Source organism: Oncorhynchus nerka, linkage group LG27 (assembly GCF_034236695.1).
Source record: "Oncorhynchus nerka isolate Pitt River linkage group LG27, Oner_Uvic_2.0, whole genome shotgun sequence".
In the NCBI taxonomy this organism is placed as follows: domain Eukaryota; kingdom Metazoa; phylum Chordata; class Actinopteri; order Salmoniformes; family Salmonidae; genus Oncorhynchus; species Oncorhynchus nerka.
The window spans coordinates 76,825,381-76,846,745 of NC_088422.1; the positions used below are offsets into that span (position 1 = coordinate 76,825,381).

Genomic DNA, 21,365 nt, shown 5'->3' on the forward strand with positions numbered 1-21,365 from the left:
CACCTCCCACACATGCGGTGACCTCACCCATTACAACCAGCATGTCCAGAGATACAACCTCTCTCATCATCACCCAGTGCCTGGGCCTACCTCCGCTGTACCTGCACCCCACCATACCCCTGTCTGCGCATTATGCCCTGAATATATTCTACCATGCCCAGAAACCTGCTCCTCTTATCCTCTGCTCCCAACGCTCTAGGCGACCAGTTTTGATAGCCTTTAGCCGCACCCTCATACTACTCCTTCTCTGTTCCGCGGGTGATGTGGAGGTAAACCCAGGCCCTGCATGTCCCCAGGTACCCTCATTTGTTGACTTCTGTGATCGAAAAAGCCTTGTTTTATGCATGTCAACATCAGAAGCCTCCTCCCCAAGTTTGTTTTACTCACTGCTTTAGCACACTCTGCTAACCCTGATGTCCTTGCCGTGTCTGAATCCTGGCTCAGGAAGGCCACCAAAAATTCAGAGATTTCCATACCCAACTATAACATCTTCCGTCAAGATAGAACTGCCAAAGGGGGTGGAGTTGCAGTCTACTGCAGAGATAGCCTGCAAAGTAATGTCATACTTTCCAGGTCCATACCCAAACAGTTCGAACTACTAATTTTGAAAATTACCCTCTCCAGAAATAAGTCTCTCACTGTTGCCGCCTGCTACCGACCACCCTCAGCTCCCAGCTGTGCCCTGGACACCATTTGTGAATTGATCGCCCCCATCTAGCTTCAGAGTTTGTTCTGTTAGGTGACCTAAACTGGGATATGCTTAACACCCCGGCAGTCCTACAATGTAAGCTAGATGCCCTCAATCTCACTCAAATCATCAAGGAACCCACCAGGTACAACCCTAACTCTGTAAACAAGGGCACCCTCATAGACGTCATCCTGACCAACTGGCCCTCCAAATACACCTCCGCTGTCTTCAACCAGGATCTCAGCGATCACTGCCTCATTGCCTGTATCCGCCACGGAGCCGCAGTCAAACGACCACCCCTCATCACTGTCAAACGCTCCCTAAAACACTTCTGTGAGCAGGCCTTTCTAATCGACCTGGCCCGGGTATCCTGGAAGGACATTGACCTCATCCCGTCAGTTGAGGATGCCTGGTCATTCTTTAAAAGTAACTTCCTCACCATTTTAGATAAGCATGCTCCGTTCAAAAATGCAGAACCAAGAACAGATACAGCCCTTGGTTCACTCCAGACCTGACTGCCCTCGACCAGCACAAAAACATCCTGTGGCGGACTGCAATAGCATCGAATAGCCCCGTGATATGCAACTGTTCAGGGAAGTCAGGAACCAATACACGCAGTCAGTCAGGAAAGCTAAGGCCAGCTTCTTCAGGCAGAAGTTTGCATCCTGTAGCTCCAACTCCAAAACGTTCTGGGACACTGTGAAGTCCATGGAGAACAAGAGCACCTCCTCCCAGCTGCCCACTGCACTGAGGCTAGGTAACACGGTCTCCACCGATAAATCCACGATTATCGAAAGCTTCAATAAGCACTTCTCAACGGCTGGCCATGCTTTCCGCCTGGCTACTCCAACCTCGGCCAACAGCTCCGCCCCCCCGCAGCTCCTCGCCCAAGCCTCTCCAGGTTCTCCTTTACCCAAATCCAGATAGCAGATGTTCTGAAAGAGCTGCAAAACCTAGACCCGTACAAATCAGCTGGGCTTGACAATCTGGACCCTCTATTTCTGAAACTATCTGCCGCCATTGTCGCAACCCCTATTACCAGCCTGTTCAACCTCTCTTTCATATCGTCTGAGATCCCCAAGGATTGAAAGCTGCCGCAGTCATCCCCCTCTTCAAAGGGGAGACACCCTGGACCCAAACTGCTATAGACCTATATCCATCCTGCCCTGCCTATCTAAGGTCTTCGAAAGCCAAGTCAACAAACAGGTCACTGACCATCTCGAATCCCACCGTACCTTCTCCGCTGTGCAATCTGGTTTCCGAGCCGGTCACGGGTGCACCTCAGCCACGCTCAAGGTACTAAACGATATCATAACCGCCATCGATAAAAGACAGTACTGTGCAGCCGTCTTCATCGACCTCGCCAAGGCTTTCGACTCTGTCAATCACCATATTCTTATCGGCAGACTCAATAGCCTCGGTTTCTCGGATGACTGCCTTGCCTGGTTCACCAATTACTTTGCAGACAGAGTTCAATCTGTCAAATCGGAGGGCATGCTGTCCGGTCCTCTGGCAGTCTCTATGGGGGTGCCACAGGGTTCAATTCTCGGGCCGACTCTTTTCTCTGTATATATCAATGATGTTGCTCTTGCTGCGGGCGATTCCCTGATCCACCTCTACGCAGACGACACCATTCTATATACTTTCGGCCCGTCATTGGACACTGTGCTATCTAACCTCCAAACGAGCTTCAATGCCATACAGCACTCCTTCCGTGGCCTCCAACTGCTCTTAAACGCGAGTAAAACCAAATGCATGCTTTTCAACCGATCGCTGCCTGCACCCGCATGCCCGACTAGCATCACCACCCTGGATGGTTCCGACCTTGAATATGTGGACATCTATAAGTACCTAGGTGTCTGGCTAGACTGCAAACTCTCCTTCCAGACTCACATCAAACATCTCCAATCGAAAATCAAATCAAGAGTCTGCTTTCTATTCCGCAACAAAGCCTCCTTCACCCACGCCGCCAAGCTTACCCTAGTAAAACTGACTATCCTACCGTTCCTCGACTTCGGCGATGTCATCTACAAAATGGCTTCCAACACTCTACTCAGCAAACTGGATGCAGTCTATCACAGTGCCATCCGTTTTGTCACCAAAGCACCTTATACCACCCACCACTGCGACTTGTATGCTCTAGTCGGCTGGCCCTCGCTACATATTCGTCGCCAGACCCACTGGCTCCAGGTCATCTACAAGTCCATGCTAGGTAAAGCTCCGCCTTATCTCAGTTCACTGGTCACGATGGCAACACCCATCCATAGCACGCGCTCCAGCAGGTGTATCTCACTGATCATCCCTAAGTCCAACACCTCATTTGGCCGCTTTTCGTTCCAGTACTCTGCTGCCTGTGACTGGAACGAACTGCAAAAATCGCTGAAGTTGGAGACTTTTATCTATCCGAGCAGCTAACCGATCGCTGCAGCTGTACATAGTCTATTGGTAAATAGCCCACCCATTTTCACCTACCTCATTCCCATACTGTTTTTATAGTTTAAAAAAAAAAAAATTGATTTACTTTTCTGCTCTTTTGCACACCAATATCTCTACCTGTACATGACCATCTGATCATTTATCACTCCAGTGTTAATCTGCAAAATTGTATTATTTGCCTACCTCCTCATGCCTTTTGCACACATTGTATATAGACTGCCCATTTTTTTCTACTGTGTTATTGACTTGTTAATTGTTTACTCCATGTGTAACTCTGTGTTGTCTGTTCACACTGCTATGCTTTATCTTGGCCAGGTCGCAGTTGCAAATGAGAACTTGTTCTCAACTAGCCTACCTGGTTAAATAAAGGTGAAATAAATAAAAAATATTTTAAAAAATCACTCCCTAACCCAGTCTGCTGTCCCCACATGCTTCAAGATGGCTATCATTGTTCCTGTACCCAAGAAGGCAAAGATAACTGAACTAAATGACTACCGCCCCGTAGCACTCACTTCTGTCATCATGAAGAAGTGCTTTGAGAGACTAGTCAAGGATCATATCACCTCCACATTACCGGCCACTCTAGACCCACTTCAGTTTGCATACCGCCCCAACAGGTCCACAGATTACGCAATCGACATCACACTGCACACTGCCCTATCCCACCTGGACAAAAGGAATGCCTATGTAAGAATGATGTTCATTGACTACAGCTCAGCATTCAACACCATAATACCCTCCAAGCTCATCATCAAGCTGGAGGCCCTGGGTCTCAACACTGCCCTGTGCAATTGGGTCCTGGACGGGCCGCCCCCAGGCAGTGAAGGTAGGAAACAACATCTCCATTTTGCTAACCCTCAACACTGGGGCCCCACAAGGGTGTGTACTCCTGTACTACCTGTTCACCCACAACTACATGGCCAAGCACACCTCCAACTCAATCATCAAGTTTGCAGACGACACAACAGTAGTGTGCTTGATTACCAACAATGACGAGACAGCCTATAGGGAGGAGGTGAGGGCACTCGGTGTGTGGTGTCAGGAAACAACCTCTCAGTCAATGTCAAAAAACAAAGGAGATGATTGTGGACTTCAGGAAGCAGAAGAGGGAGCACCCCCCCCCCCTATCCACATCGATGGGGCAGCAGTAGAGAAGGTGGAAAGTTTTACGTTCCTAGGCGTACACATCACAGAAACTCAATGGTCCACCCACACATATAGTGTGGTGAAGAAGGCACAACAGTGCCTCTTCAACCTCAGGAGTCTGAAGAAATTTGAGGTCAGTACAGGTGCATCAAAGCTGGGATCTAGAGACTCAAAGACAGCTTCTATTTCAAGGCCATCAGACTGCTAAACAGCAATCACTAAATCAGAGAGGCTGCTGCCTACTTTGAGACCCAATCACTGGCAACTTTAATAAAAAGATCACTAGTTTCTTTATACAATGCCACTCTCAATAATGCCACTCTAAATAATGTTTACATATCTTACATTACTCATACCACATGTGTATACTGTGTTTATACCACCTACTGCACCTTGCCTATGCCGCTCGGGCCATCGCTCATCCATATACTTATATGTACATATTTTCATTCACCCCTTTAGATTTGTGTGTATTAGGTTGTTGTTGGGGAATAGTTAGATTACTTGTTAGATATTAGTGCACTGTCGGAACTAGAAGCACAAGCATTTCACTACACTCGCATTAACATCTGCTAACCATGTGTATGTGACAAATAAGATTTGATTTGATTTTTATAGAGACGCCAATCCCATCTGCCTGGGTGCTGTGGGGGAAGGGAGGGCAGGGGGGTTCATTTTTGTGGCTGTGAGACAACATTCCTGGGAGGTCCACAGAGGCACCAGCTTTATCTTTATGTCTGAGCTTTACTGGGGGCATCGAGTGATGCTGTGTGCTTTATGTTTCACAGCTTTGAAGAAATCTACAAATTTCAAAGACAGATCCTCAGAGTCAAAGACCGGGATGAATTTCCCATGATCCTTGTAGGCAATAAAGCAGACCTGGAGCTTCAGAGACAGGTGAGTAGCAGTCATCCTAATGGCCCAGAGGCCTCAGCTCAAATACACATACATGTTAGGGTGATGTGAGGAAAGTAAATATAAAGCAACAAGCTTTAAAAATGTGTAATTTCAAATTTATATTTTTAAATGTGAAAATGGATAGTGGTGATGGTGGCTGTAGCTATTTGGGTAGACAAAGAGGGAGTGAGAAAAAGAAAGAAAGAGAAGATGACCAACAAAAACATTGTCAGACAGAGGAAAAGAGGAGGGAGGAAGGGTATGAAAAGGGGAGGGCTCATTCCGTGGCCTTCATTGGCTTTCAGCTGCAGTTTACTTTCCCACATGACTCCACACTGTCACCTGCTGGAATAAAACACATTCTCTCTTCTGAGCAAATATAAATGCATTTATCACATCAATTACTGTTATAATTATTTTTATTGGCTGAATATAATGTGGGGCCTCTGTTAAAATTGATAACTCAATATGATTCATCCAAATGAAGTAGTCTAAATGTGGGCTTTAACAAATTAGTTGGAGTATGATTCAATTCTACCCATTACTGGCAACTCAATGGGTTCAGCTGTTTTAGGACGGTAGAATAAATGATTTTGCAATGAGGTCTGGGCCCGTATCCACAAAGTGTCTTAGAGTAGGAGTGCTAATCTACGATCTGTCCATAAAATCTTATTTATTATGAACTAAAAGGCTAAACTGATCCTAGATATGCACTCCTACACAGAGACGCTTTGTGTATATGGGCCCTGGTCTCTAATCTTGTCGTAATAGTTTAAGATGGACCAGAAGCAAAAATATTCTAGCTAAGCACATAGAAATCAGGTGCTATTTGAATGTAAAATGTAATGTGATACATTTGCTGTATTGTTTACACATTTCATAGTGACCCACTCTTGGATGTGAACCCTCTGACCCATGTTTCTCAACCTCACCAGCAGATGTCACCAGTTTCCTGATTCTTGTGTTTTGTCAATGGTCATGTGTTAGAAGGTGGTTCTCGCTCTCTCTGTGACTGTGTGATAAAATGTATGGGCGTGTTTGTTTTGCATCGCCTGGTGGGCAGAGTTTGATCATTTGAAACCGTTCAATTGGTCCTAAAGTGAAATCTTCACCCAGATAGGGCACAGGGTGATGCAAAATAGCACTTGCTATTTATCTAAGATATATCCCTGTACCTGTTTCGTCCCTTCAGGTGACCCAGGAGGAGGGCCAGCAGCTGGCCAGACAGCTCAAGGTGACGTATATGGAGGCCTCAGCCAAAATCCGTATGAATGTAGACCAGGCTTTCCACGAGCTGGTTAGAGTAATCAGGTGGGTGGATTCATTACCGACTTTATAGTTAGAGTAATTATGTGGGTGGATTCATTACTGACTGTAGAGTTGGTTAAAGTAATCATGTGGGTGGATTCATTACTGACTGTAGAGCTAGTTAGAGTAATCAGGTGGGTGGATTCATTACTGACTGTAGAGTTGGTTAGAGTAATCAGGTGGGTGGATTCATTACTGACTGTAGAGCTAGTTAGAGTAATCAGGTGGGTGGATTCATTACTGACTGTAGAGCTAGTTAGAGTAATCAGGTGGGTGGATTCATTACTGACTGTAGAGCTAGTTAGAGTAATCAGGTGGGTGGATTCATTACTGACTGTAGAGTTGGTTAGAGTAATCAGGTGGGTGGATTCATTACTGACTGTAGGTGGCACCACAACCCCACTATACCTCCCTGAATACAGTGGCAATGGGTTGAGGGAAAGAAGTAGTTTCAGCTTTTGTTCTTTCACTGGCACTAGTCTGTCTTTCTCAAGTACATTTGAAAGGTGCTTTATGCAATACTTCCACATGGAATGTCACTTTCACATATCCCCTTAGGATCTGGACCATTTGGTACCCTGATCTGAGCTATAATGGCACAAGGCGAGACCCAGATGCAGACACTGGAGGCAGATGGTTTGAAACTTTGATATTTATTAATCAATCCAAAAGGGGTAGGCAAGAGAATGGTCATGGACAGGCAAAAGGCCAAAACCAGTTCAAAGTCCAGGAGGTACAGAGTGGCAGGCAGCCTTGAGGTCAGGGCAGGCAGAATCGTCAGGCAGGTGGGTACAGAGTTCAGAAAACAGGCAAGGTCAAAAACCAGGAGGACTCGCAAAAAGAGAATAGAAGCAGGAGTACAGGAATACATGCTAGTTGACTTGAAAGACATACAAAACGAACTGGCCCAGAGAGACAGGAAACACAGGGATAAATACACTGGGGAAAACAAGTGACACCTGGAGGGGGTGGAGACAATAACGAGGACAGGGGAAACAGATCAGGGTGTGACAGAAGCATGTTTAAAACATAAACGAACCCTAGCTGAAACGAATCCTTGTCCTGCGTGAGTAGTGGGTTCAAGATCTAGGACTAGAGTACCAAGTATTTACGTGGCAGTGCGAGACGCGTGGAACTGTTTTGCCCATGTGGACAAGCTAGCTTGCTAACATCATGTACAACAGTGTTTCCCAACCCTGCTCCTTCAGTACCCCCAACATTACATTTCATTGTAGACCTGGACAAACACACCTCATTCAACTCATTGAGGGCTTGATGATTAGAGCGTCTGCTAAATGACTTAAATGTAAATGTAAATGTAGTTAACAAGTTAAATCAGGTGTGCTTGTCCAGGGTTACAATAAAAATGTGGAGGACCAGGGTTGGAAAACAATGATGTAGAATGTGCGTCTTGCTAATTGCACCCTGAAACTGTTATTTTCAGGTCTTGTGAAATCAAAACTTATTCTGTGGAATTCTCACAAACGCTCCAGGAATCTGAACCAGGGTACCGAATTTCACATGTGAGAATGCCCTAATGTCAATGATATATCTGTAGAAGTAAAGGAATACCATTTCTATGAAGACAACTACAGGATGTGATCCCATCTACACTCAAAGCCAGAACAAAACAGTTGTTGCTTGAATGAGTCAGATTATTTTGTTAGAATCCTTCTATCTCTGCTTACTCATAATGTAATAATGCACTTTCTCCTCACAGGAAATTCCAGGAACAGGAATGCCCGCCCTCGCCAGAACCCACGCGGAAAGAAAAGGACAAGAGTGGCTGCCATTGTGTGATCGTCTGAGTGGGCCTTATCACTGTCACTCACCCAGCTGCTGTCACCAGTCCCCGCCTCCTGCCTGACATGACATCTTGTATGGATGACTGAGTGCTGCCTTCTCCACGTGCATGACTTCAACAGAGGTTCCTGTGGTAGCAACCAGGAACTGCCCCCCCCGCCCCCAGACTTCACTTCTAGAAGAAACTGACAACGCCAAATGTTAAACTCCTCTTGACCTTCAACAATAATCCAATTCATATGAGAAAGTCCTAACACTAAACATTGCCTCTTAAATCAGCTAAACAATATCATTTTTTTGTATTCTGAAGGACTTTTTCTTGCCTTGCAGTGACATTTGTACTTTTTGCCGAGATTGAATGAGAAATATATATATCCAGAATGTCAATGAGAGGTTTACTAGTTACCAGTTTCTCATCAGAATAGAGAGGTGATCTTATGAAGCTCTGTGTATGTCATGTCATATCCGTTTTTACTTCCATGTGCTCATCCGCTACTGTACATAAGGGACATTTGTTGTGATTTTGAAAGCGCATTTGTAATGACTTATTAAATCGCCACAGTACAGCGTGTAAGGTTGATGAGTTTGGTTTGACTTCTATGAACATAACATGTATACAAGTATGTACACTGTACAGTATAAACCTAGATAGCCCTAAAGTTATTATGACAACTTAACTTTCCAGCGTCGTCAGCGGATCCATTTCTATGTCTATGGATTCTGCACTCATCTCACTGGCCAAATATGGAATGTTTACTGTATTTCCATTGTAAGGTTCATAGACTTTAGGCTTCTAATAACATGATATCAAACCTGTTTTATTTATTTAGTTGTACAACTCTTCTCTGACTCTTACCTGTTGTTGTTGACTAGCTCAGAGTCAGGTTGGCCTAATCAGAATTAAACATTTTAAACTCTTTATATTTTTAATCTTTGACAAGCAGAGCAGAAGAGACCATGGGTAGTATTTATGTACCTCACTGGTAATGATGAATTTAATAGCAGACCAGTTTCAGAAATGTTCCTCTCTGACATATCTTTTCAAATCAATCCCTCCCAGTTGGAACATTGATTTTTGTACCATCTATTTGGCTCTCTTTTGGAACGTAGTTATTACTTAAAGTAGACAGAGGTATTGAGCTGTTGAAGCTCACTCATAAACAAACTGTAACTTCATTTCAATGACATGGTTGTTTGTTACACACTGCCTTCAATTATTCTTGGAGATGTGTTCATGTCCTCCAAGGTTATTGGTGTGACTCTGGGCCAGTTTGGAGCTGTTTCCATGACTCCCACAGTCACATGGAGGTTACATCATTGCCATTACATCACCTGACCTCTCACCTTTAAAGTTAACATCAAGACAATTCACACATTCTGTTGTCTTGTCATCCTTTTCAATATGATCTGTATTTCTGCTTAATAGAAACCAATGAACTATTGTAGTGTTGTTATATCATCATGTAATATAAGACAAAAAGAAACATGAAAGTGATTATTTGATGGACTTGATTAAATGTTTTTACTTTATACTTTTATACATTATTTTCTTATCAAACTAGTTGACAAGTATTTTTATATGTTTGTAAGTGAATATGCTCTCACAGCACAGCTGTGTGTATATGTAAAGAGGAATGTATAATTCCCTTAGCTGGTTTTGAACTGAAGAAGACTAGGCCTGCATTGGTTCTTGACCAACCTGTGGTCCAGAACCTTTCCTCCTCTTGATTTGATTAGTCCTCATTTGGAGTTCTTGGTGTTGGTGACACATTTTCCTTGACCATTCCCCACTACCTTGCCCAATGCCTATACTGCAAATGTCAACCAATGTGTTGGTTGAACGCCTCCACTCAGCCCACCTGACCTACTAGCAGGGTGGATCGTGGGTAGGCCGTTCCCTCTTCTCTTCACTGTTCTCTAGGTCAATGTTTGGGTCACAGATTCATGTGTTCTGCTCAATGGTGGAGTCTGAAAGTACCACCACCTCTCTTTTTGGCAGACTTTATGTACAGTACATTCAATTCATATATTTTCTTTTATTTTCACGTCCTTGCCCCTTGCCCCATGTATAGCTTCTGGTGCTATAATAAAATCTGTCATTCAGCCAACTATAATAGAGAATATTCCTTTTGTTTTTGTTTTTTTGAGAAGTCCTGTATTTGGTGAACTTCATATTTTGTTGACCTTGTATTGTGAAGTGAGGTGGAACGATAACAGTTGTGTTGGCAGATATTGCTTTGAGAAAATGGATGTATCCAATCAAAGAGGAATAATATGAGAAGATTCTATCATTTCATACCAACTGAACACCTGTTGTCATAATGGGGATGGACCACTGTCTTCACTAATAACATTCCAACATTAGCACCACCTCTGAACTGTCTGCGTGAAAAATGTCTGTCTTATTGGTGATGTAACTCATTCTACTATAGCTTATTGTCTTCCAGCTGGATAGATCTGCCTTAAAGGAACAAATGTCTTCTTGTATGGAGGGTAAGTGTACCCGTGTGGCTCACCTCTCTCTGGCTGATGGTCATGTTATTCCTGTCATCTCCATCATCACAGCAGAAATATGGTGTAAGACGCCAGGCAGCACTTCAGTTCTTCACATCTGATTGGCCGTCTCCAGACTGTAGAACACAACTCGGGAGTGGAGATAGCAGGACAGGGCCATGGTTTCCATAGCACCCTGCACAAATGTCTCATAAATCAACAGAGGATCACTGTGCGATTTGCTTTGAAAAGAACCCTTGAAGATAATTCCTACTTTTGGCTGTGTGTTCTCGGTGGCCTTAACTCTGAGCCATCTGCGTGGTGTTGCTGGGCTGGAAACAATACAGTGTATAGTGCACTCAAGTCAAGCACAGTCATTTAAATGCTATTACCATTCTACCTGGCTTTGTCACCAAATAACCATACAATGTATCATTCTGACTACTACGGCTGTATACTGGAGAAATCCTTACGTGATGTGGTTCATGAGTCTGAATGCATAGCCTCTGAACGTCTACTGTGTCGGCTACTGGCTAATAAAGATGAGCTGTAAGTCCTTTGACTGGTTCTACATTATCTAAAGAATTGTATTGACTGGGGAACAGATGGCTATGGCAATCCAATCACATTATGCTTGGACCCATTAATAACAGCTGTAGCAATTTACTGTCACTAAACAAGTCAGAGACAGTTTTGTCACTGCAGGCCAGGGCTTCTGTACCTAGAAAGACACAGGGGGCACACATTTGTCACTGCTGGGCCTCTGTACCCCACAGCTGTCAAATAATTTCTCAGATATAAGCTCCGGTGATATTTGTGGAGTTAGGTTTGATCTGTAATGGCTCCTAAAAAGTCACGAAGAGGACATTATTCTCAACTAGATTTCTGCCGGCAGAAATTAAAGCAAGGCTTTGACCAGGCACCATGGCAGCAGTTGGGCTCACGAGACATTTCCTCCTTAATTCTCAGATATATAATGCATGAAAGACTGTCTGGAGATATATCTCAGTTGGCTATAGACCTCCACTCAACTGCAGTCTTTTGATCAAAATATACAGAGGGAAGGAAGGGAGACCATACTGCACAACAGTATCCTTGTTACATTGATACAGAGCAGCTATGGATGCACAGAGAGATGGATCCTCCTGATGCATACTACTGTACAGTATACTACATCCATCTGGCTTCTCTCTCAACCACATTTATACTCCAGTCAGAGGCACACAGGTACTGTACTCAGAGAAGATGATGTGCAGGGCTCTGAGGGTGTAATACTGAAGTAGGGAGAGGAGTAGAGATCTCTGACAATGCAACAATTCTGGGTGAATAACTCCAGGTCTTCTCACCAAAGAATCACGGAACATTCCAGTCTGTTTTTCCCTCAGAGGTTCCTTTGTAGAGATGAACACACAGTGGCCTATACTGCATCTCTTCCACATGGACACACAACTGCAAACACTGCTTATGCACTCACATTCATGTGGCTCATTAGAAGGTGTGACACCGACAGTTGTGTGTGTGCTCAGTGGTGTCCGTCAACTATATGTTGCAGTGATTATCGGCTCCACTACAAATGAAAGGTGAGAGGGTCGGAGAATAACTATACTACAGTTTCTCATTTCAGATGAAGGGAATGGGATACAGAGAAAATAGTGTTGGGAGGGCACAATTCCCTTACGCTCTGTAATGAATTTTCTTTATTCCAGCTCTGTTAAAATACCAGGATATTACCATCTTTTCACTGAGAGTTTAAGCTTGGTGGTAGTCATCTCATACATACTGTATGAGCTTTGTGGTTTCTTCAGAGCTTTTTTAGAGAGAGATGAATTTACCACTATTACCTTATTGCACGTAATCTCTCTCCCTCTCTCTCCTGTTCCTTAATTTGTTCTCTCTCACTGTCTACACTAGAGGAAGCCGAGACAGGATATATGTTGGGAAGTGCAGTGCCTCTAAAGTCGTAAAACGGTCAATTGTATGTATCAATGATGATGGTGGATGATATTCCTTGTCTTTTAACATGGTTCAAACTAGAAAACTCAGAATTGAATAGTAATGAAAGCCCACACATCAACTGGCAACAAAATACACAAATATCATGTTGTTGTAGGTATTTTATGTTTGAGTGACTCTCTTAATGGATTTCTGCACCCCCTTGGTTACCACTTGGTTTCATATCCTCCACCTGTGTTTTGCTGACTCACTCTACTGTATTCAAAAGCCTAAAATGTGGGCACTAATAAGGACAAGGATTTCAATGGCACCCTTTATTACTGCAAATCACCTAATTAAATCAAAGGGAATTCTGTTCCTCGTTCGCCAGCACCATCATCAATCAGCAGTCATGCTGAGTTTCTCTGGGGGGAGTGGGAGATTTCTTTGGAAAGGTTACAAGATATTGTATAATCGTTACATGGCATTGTATAATCTCAACTGCTCACTGGGACACAATTTCCCAGCTGGCTCGTGTTTTTTAAAGTCATGACTCAGTGGGCTACTGCACATCCCCAAACTCTCACGGTTTATCTGAGCTGCCTGTCCCAGTTGTCAGGGAGTCAACCCCTTTGTCTATTGAGCTTGGGTCGGATTCACCATGCCTCTGAGGGACCCCTATTGAGACTGCCAAGGTCCACCGCCACCCCCTCATAGCGTCTATCCATTGACGCTGGGGTTTGGCAGGAGAAAGGAAGGGAGGGTGCCCACTCATCCACACTTCCTAGGCGAATCCCTCTCAATGTCCCAATGAAAGAGCTCGCTTTGCATTTGGCTCAAAGTCACAGTCCGGAAGGCAGGCATCCAAACCAGCTGCTTTAGAAAATCTGATGACCATTATATGTGTTTACCTCATTCTTGTCACTGACACAGATTTTTGTGTGAACTTTCAATGTACCTCATAATGAGGGACCCCTTTATTCATCCGCACACTCTCTTTCAATCCTGCTGTGCTGTTAGAAATGTTGAGGAGAATTTCTGCCTGTAATAAAGCCCTTTTGTGGGGAACTTCATATTCTGATTGGCTGCCCAGTTATGTGAAATACATAGATTAAGGCCTAATGAATTTATTTAAATTTAACGATTTCCTTAAATGAACTGTAACTCAGTAAAATCTTTGAAATTGTTGCATGTTGCATTTATATTTTTGTTCAGTATAATTATGTTCTAGTTTGAACTATATGACTGCTATGAATTCTCAACTGTCAATCTGCTTTTTCAATGCCTTTGCTTAGCGACCTTCAAGGCCAATCCTAAGGGACATTGGCTGTCAGGCATTCATCACATCTCTCTCTCTCCCCCTCTGAGCTGTCAAGGAGAGTTTAAGGGATTCAGGGTCAACAGGTTGTATTCAAGGCAATAATAAGCCTATGTGCCAAACACCTCCAGACGCAACCCAAAAAGATGAAACCCATGCTTTCTGTAACTGGCTTATGTTGTCAATCAGTGTTAATAAATATATTTGATTTTGCTAGAACAATGTGTGTGTGTGTGTGTGTGTGTGTGTGTGTGTGTGTGTGTGTGTGTGTGTGTGTGTGTGTGTGTGTGTGTGTGCGCGTGTGCGCGCGCGCACGTACGTACGTACAGAAGCAGTGATTTCTCTTTGTTATTAAGGCCTTGCTTTTGGTCAATGTTGATTTTCTGAAGCAAAGACAGTTTTACAGAAGGTATGTCTCCCCAGAATACATAGGTATACAAGGCCATGAAATAACAACAGATAGCTCTGACCACTTGTATATGCCTGAAAATGATATTTCATTCACAGTGCAACCAGAAAAAAAACATGAATATGTAAGCATGTGTAGGCTATCAATCATGCCCAAGGAGATAGAGCTCAATACTGTCCATTAATAATTAAACAATGATGGTATAAATGGCAGGCCAACAAATGGATTTAATAATTCAAATTACAATGCTACACCTTTCCAACATCACCAGATGAGACTAACGGGCGTTACAATCTGGGGGACGCTGTTACAGAGGATGGAGATTTTACATCTTTTTTGCTCGTTGTGATGTGAAAATTACGCGATGATGTATTTCATCGAAATACATGGCGACATGGCTGCGTGCGCGCAACGAATGGAGCAACCCATGCATTCGTCAAATTATTGACAAGCTTGTCAATTTGCGCGCACTGATTTTTCCCTTCTCATTCCAAATGGTATAGCCTATAGAAAGTGAGTCCCTGAATCGATGTGCACCACATCTCAACTCCCATTCGTTCGAGGAGGAAACGCTAGAACTGGTGGGAAATATCGGCGTGGCATCTAAACCCAGGTTTTATTTTCGTGTCACGTTGAACCCTATTTAGCAACACCCCATAGAAGTCATGGAAGGAGTCAGCAGCAACAGGAACATGTCATACAGTCGATGGAGTTATGACAGGTAAGCGCTTATCATTTGTCAACATTTACCTTGTTATGCGAGCTGATATCACCAACTTGTCAGCAGAACCTCTCCTTTGCCTTTGTTTAGTAGGCTACTATTGTCATATCTAATCAGAAGTTGGTTGGGATTGATTAACCAACCTACAAAACCAATTAAATACAGTAGCCTAGTGTAGACATATGTATAAATAAATTGGCATGTGCTGTAATTGGGTGCAATCCTGATATTGATAGAATATGTATCAGACTGTGGCATGACAAATCAATAGGTGTGTGTGTGTGTGTGTGTGTGTGTGTGTGTGTGTGTGTCGACGCAGTGATTTGTCTGTAATACTACAACAATATTGCTTCCGGTCAATGTTGATTTCCTGAAACAAATACAGTGTGAAGGATCCTAGAAGACTGTACATTCTGTAACTTACTTTTTTAAACTCTGGTCAGATGAAACAGCTTTCAGTGTATTTGAGTTGTAGTAAGCTTTGTCAACACTCGTACAGTAAGTGGGGAAATAGCTTCTCAATTGATTTCTGCATCCAACAGCTACAGTACAGAGCAATGCTTGCTAGTCTTTATGTTCTGACTATAAGGCCTTTCCTTATTGGTCAGACATGAGCACACACAGTCAGTCAGTAAGCAACATCCCACTGAGCACACACTGGTTATATCAACATTGTTTCCAACGTCATTTCAATGAAACGATGTTCAACCAACATGGAATAGATGTTGAATTGACATCCGTGCACAGGTTCTCATAAGCTCTTACAGTGTGATTTGTATTCTAGACACCGTAACTGTGCTGAGATTGCAGCGAGAGCTTCTGGGTCTCGTACATCTTCATACAATTTCTCTCAATGCTGTGCTGGGGGGAGATTAAGCTGAAACCTCTCAGCACGTCTCCTAGGCAGTAACACATTCTTGATGTTTAATGTTTTTGTGTGCATGATATACAGTATCAGTCAAAAGTTTGGACACAACTACTCATTCCAGGTTTTTTTATTTTCTTTATTTGTACTATTTTCTACATTGTAGAATAACAATGAAGACATCAAAACTATGAAATCACACATGGAATCATGTGGTAACCCAAAAAGTGTAAACCAAATCAAAATTATATTTTATATTTGAGATTCTTCAAAATAGCTACCCTTTTCCATGATGACAGCTTTGCACACTCTTGGCATTCTCTCAACCAGCTTCATGAGGTAGTCACCTGGAATGCATTTCAATTAACAGGTGTGGCTGTTTTTCCTTCACTCTGCAGTCCAACTCATCCCAAACCATCTCAATTGGGTTGAGGTCGGGTGATTGTGGAGGCCAGGTCATCTGATGCAGCACTCCAATTACTCTCCTTGGTCAAATAGCCCGTACACAGCCTGGAGGTGTGACTTTGCACATACACTGCTGCCATCTAGTGGCAAAGTCTAAATTGTGCCTGGGCTGGAATAATACATTATGGCCTTTCTCTTGCATCTCAAAGACAATTTTCTTTATATTCTCTTTTACCAAATCTAATGTGTTTATTCTCCTACATTCCTGGAACATTTCCACAAACTTCAAAGTATTTCCTTTAAAATGGTACCAATAAAATGCATATCCTTGCTTCATGACCTGAGCTAAAGGCAGTTAGATTTGGGTATTTCATTTTAGGCGAAAATTGAAAAAAAGGGGCAGATCCTTAAGAGATACTTTAAGACATGGTCAGTCAATGTGGAAAATGTCAAGAACTTTGAAAGTTTCTTCAAGTGCAGTCGCAGAAACCATCAAGCGCGATGATGAAACTGGCTCTCATGAGGACTGCCACAGGAAAGGAAGACCCAGAGTTCCCTCTGCTACAGAGGATAAGTTTATTAGAGTTACCAGCCTCAGATATTGCAGGCCAAATAAATGCTTCAGAGTTCAAGTAACAGACACATCTCAACATCAACTGTTGAGAGGGGACTGTGTGAATCAGGCCTTCTTGGTCGAATTACTGCTAAGAAACCACTACTAAAGGATACTAATAATAAGAGACTTGCTTGGGCCAAAAAAACACAAGCAATGGACATTAGGCTGATGGAAATCTGTCCTTTGGTTTGATGAGTCCAAATGTGAGATTTTTGGTTCCAACTGCCGTGTCTTTGTGAGACGCAGAGTAGGTGAACCGATGATCTCCGCATGTGTGGTTCCCACCATGAAGCATGGAGGAGGAAGTGTGATGGTGCTTTGCTGGTGACACTGTCTGTGATTTATTTAGAATTCAAGGCACACTTAACCAGCATGGCTACCACAGTATTCTGCAGTGATGTGCCATCCCATCTGATTTGGGCTTAGTGGGACTATCATTTGTTTTTCAATTAAACAATGAACAACAATCACACTTCCAGGCGTGTAAGGGCTATTTGACCAAGGAGAGTGATTGGAGTGCTGAATCGGATGACCTGGCCTCCACAATCACCTGACCTCAACCCAATTGAGATGGTTTGGGATGAGTTGGACCGCAGAGTGAAGGAAAAGCAGCCAACAAGTGCTCAGCATATGTGGGAACTCCCTCAAGGCTGTTGGAAAAGTGTTCCAGGTGAAGCTGGTTGAGAGAATGCCAAGAGTGTGCAAAGGGTGGCTACTTTGAAGAATCTAAAATATATTTTGATTTGTTTAATCCTTTTTTGGTTACATGATTCCATATGTGTTATTTCATAGTTTTGATGTCTTCACTATTATTCTACAATGTAGAAAATAGTACAAAATGTGACAGAGATGTAATGGTTTGTTGTGTGGAGAGATGCCAGAAGCCATTCATTTCTGTGGTGCTTGATCCATGTTTGACACACTAGTGATGTCTGTATGCAGTACACATGAAATGGCACTCCATCAGACACGTGTCACACAGGTTTGACACTTGCAATACAGTCATAAAAAGGCAGCTGACACAAACAACAAACATCAACATCCACAGTTAATAACCCACTTACAAAGTTAACAGCCGCCCTTGTATGTACAGTAGATTGAATGTGAATTTATTCTGGCTACGATACTATGGGTATGGTATGTTTATATGTAAGTAACGATTGCTCCAGCTTCTATGCAGTGCATCTCTCACTGTTAGGGGAGAATTTGGTCCCGATTTAAAATGCTTACATTTTTCATTCCAATTTATGAGTTCCCTCCGGCTGGCCTCAGGTTCATAAGAAAATGTTTCTGGGCCGCATGTAGACTCGACGGTGCTGCTATGGTTTGAATATGCTCTGCTCATGGACCAGGTGTGTGTTTGTTCAGGCATCGTCGACCGATTATGATTTTTCAACACCGAGACCGATTATTGGAGGACCAAAAAAGCCGATACCGATTTAATCGGACGATTTTAATTTAAATGTATTTTTATGTATTTGTAATAATGACAATTAACACTTATTTTAACTTAATATAATAAATAAAATCAATTTAGCCTCAAGTAGATAATGAAACATGTTCAATTTGGTTTAAATAATGCAAAAACAAAGTGTTGGAGAAGAACGTAAAAGTGCAATATGTGCTAACGTTTCAGTTCCTTGCTCAGAACATGAGAACATATGAAAGCTGGTGGTTCCTTTTAACATGAGTCTTCAATATTCCCAGGTAAGAAGTTTTAGGTTGTAGTTATTATAGGACTATTTCCCTCTATACCATTTGTATTTCATTAACCTTTGACTATTGGATGTTCTTATAGGCACTTTAGTATTGCCAGTGTAACAGTATAGCTTCCGTCCCTCCTCCCTGGGCTCGAACCAGCAACACAACGACAACAGCCACCACATCAAAGCAGCGTTACCCATGCAGACCAAGGCTCAGAGCGAGTGAAGTTAGCGCGCGCTAATAGCGTTTCAAACTAGCCAGCCATTTCACTTCGGTCACACCAGCCTCATCTCGGGAGTTGATAGGTTTGAAGTCATAAACAGCACAATGCTTGACGCACAACGAAGAGCTGCTGGCAAAACGCACGGAAGTGCTGTTTGAATTAATGTTTACGCACCTGCTTCTGCCTACTACCGCCAGTCAGATACTTAGATACTTGTATGCTTGTATGCTCAGTCAGATTATATGCAACACAGGACACGCTAGATAATATCAAGTAATATCATCAACCATGTGTAGTTAACTAGTGATTATGATTTATTGTTGTTTTATAAAATAAGTTTAATGCTAGCTAGCAACTTACCTTGGCTTACTGCATTTGCGTAACAGGCAGTCTCTTTGTGGAGTGCAAGGAGAGATAGGCAGGTCGTTATTGCGTTGGACTAGGTAACTGTAAGGTTGCAAGATTGATCCCCCGAGCTGACAAGGTGAAAATCTGTCTTTCTGCCCCTGAACGAGGCAGTTAACCCACCGTTCCTAGGCTGTCATTGAAAATAAGAGTGTGTTCTTAACAGACTTGCCTAGTAAATAAAGGTGTAAAAAATAATAATAATATATCGGCAAATCGGGGCCCAAAAATACCGATTTCCGATTGTTCTGAAAATTTGAAATTGGCCATTCCGATTAATCGGTCGACCTCTAATGTAATTCATGGCTGTGCCTGCAAAGGTAGGAGCAGTGCACTCACAATGTGTTAGTTCAACAGGCCTGTGTAAACACAGCAACCACAGAGCGATGGAGAGCCAAGGTGGTGAGGGGAGATACTATTCAACGAGAGGAGGGGATCACATTCTCTCAGATTGTGTTTTAATAATTATTGTGTGTCTGTTGAAATAATCTACATAAATGCCAGGAGATCTCATTAGTCTCTGATTTGGTATCGCCTCACATGGTACATTGCAGTTTTACAGCGCTTATTTATGGACCTCTAACAATTCCTTCTTTACAGAAGGAACCTATTACATATCAATTATTTAATGCAATAATGAAGCCAGGACTACAATAGAGTGCATTACTGCAGGGGCAAACTTTTTAAGTAATCATTTGATGTTTTTTGGGTTAGTGAGTAGTGTTGGTGAGAGTGAGCCATTTTCTGTGTGTGCTGCCATTGTATTTCTGAGAACATCTCTGGGGGTTAATGCACTGTTGGAGTATGGATGGTCCACGCTGCACAACTGCTTCTGCGTCACAGATGAATGGGTGATGACACAGGGTACCAATGTGTGAAGATCTCACATCCATAAGCTGTGTAGTGGAGGGGAATGATTCACACACACACACACACACAGAGTGAGACACTGTAGGCACTAGGCTAGGCAGACATACAATATTAACGGCCATAAGTTATATTATGTAACGTCAATAATGACATACTGTGCATAGTACATTAAATATACACACACATGCACATACATATTACTGTGCATACTAACATATAAACTTTGGTACGAGTTATATGCTATGTAGAGACTGATCTAAAGACAGGAAGCACCATTTACTTGAATATTAGGACTAAATAGAGTAGAAAGATGAAATGATTCCCACATCCTGTCTGTCGTATTGTTATTTAGTGTTCTGTCTCAGTAACACAGTAACAGGACCCATAAGCACCAACATGTGAAGCTCATAGGAGCATATCAAATGAAAGCTGAAAGTCTATTTTTTTTATTAAGGCATATACATTTTTCAACCCTTTTTCCATCCTTAAAATTTGGAATAAGCAAAGGCTTTGATTTCTGGTCAAACAGATGGAGAAGTAGTCTTAGAATACATCTACCAGAAAAAGTCCTTAAAGGTTTTACCAAATATATCAAAGAACCTTACCAACTAATATCAACACATATTTAATTTTGGATACATTTTTCTGCCTTCTGTAAGTTTAAGAAACCGTGTGGCTTGAAATTCCATTACAGCATGTGGGTGTTTGGTATCTGTAAGATATTTGTTCATTTCTCTCCATCATGAGGAGGGGTGATAATGAAAGGTCACAGAAGTAACAAGTAAAGGTAGACCTATCAATTAGATAGTGTTTTTACTTTTTGGATGCCGATTACATTTGCAATCCACCTGTTACGCGAGTGCAGCATCAAAAAGACCTTGTGGATGCAAGGAGCCAAGGTAAGTTTAAACTTATCTTATAAAAAAAACAATCAATTAATCTTAACATAATCACTAGTTAACTACACATGGTTGATGATATTACTAGGTTAACTAGCTTGTTCTGCATTGAATATAATCAATGCGGTGCCTGTTAATTTATCATTGAATCACAGCCTACTTATACTTGATGATTTAACAAAAGCACAATCGTTGCTATAATGTAGCCAACCATAAACATCAATGCC

The 21,365-nt window shown here is 42.5% G+C and overlaps 1 protein-coding gene across 1 annotated transcript in view; it reads left to right on the forward strand.

The window, feature by feature from the left end:
* LOC115112562 (ras-related protein R-Ras2) overlaps positions 1 to 10,386 on the forward strand; it is a 53,284-nt gene extending 42,898 nt beyond the window's left edge. Inside the window, exons 4-6 of the mRNA XM_065012015.1 lie at positions 5,059 to 5,167; positions 6,360 to 6,478; positions 8,196 to 10,386. Coding sequence (XP_064868087.1) covers positions 5,059 to 5,167; positions 6,360 to 6,478; positions 8,196 to 8,283 — 316 coding nt within the window. The 3' untranslated portion in view covers positions 8,284 to 10,386. The remainder of the gene's footprint in view (positions 1 to 5,058; positions 5,168 to 6,359; positions 6,479 to 8,195) is intronic.
* The last annotated feature ends 10,979 nt before the right edge of the window (positions 10,387 to 21,365 follow it).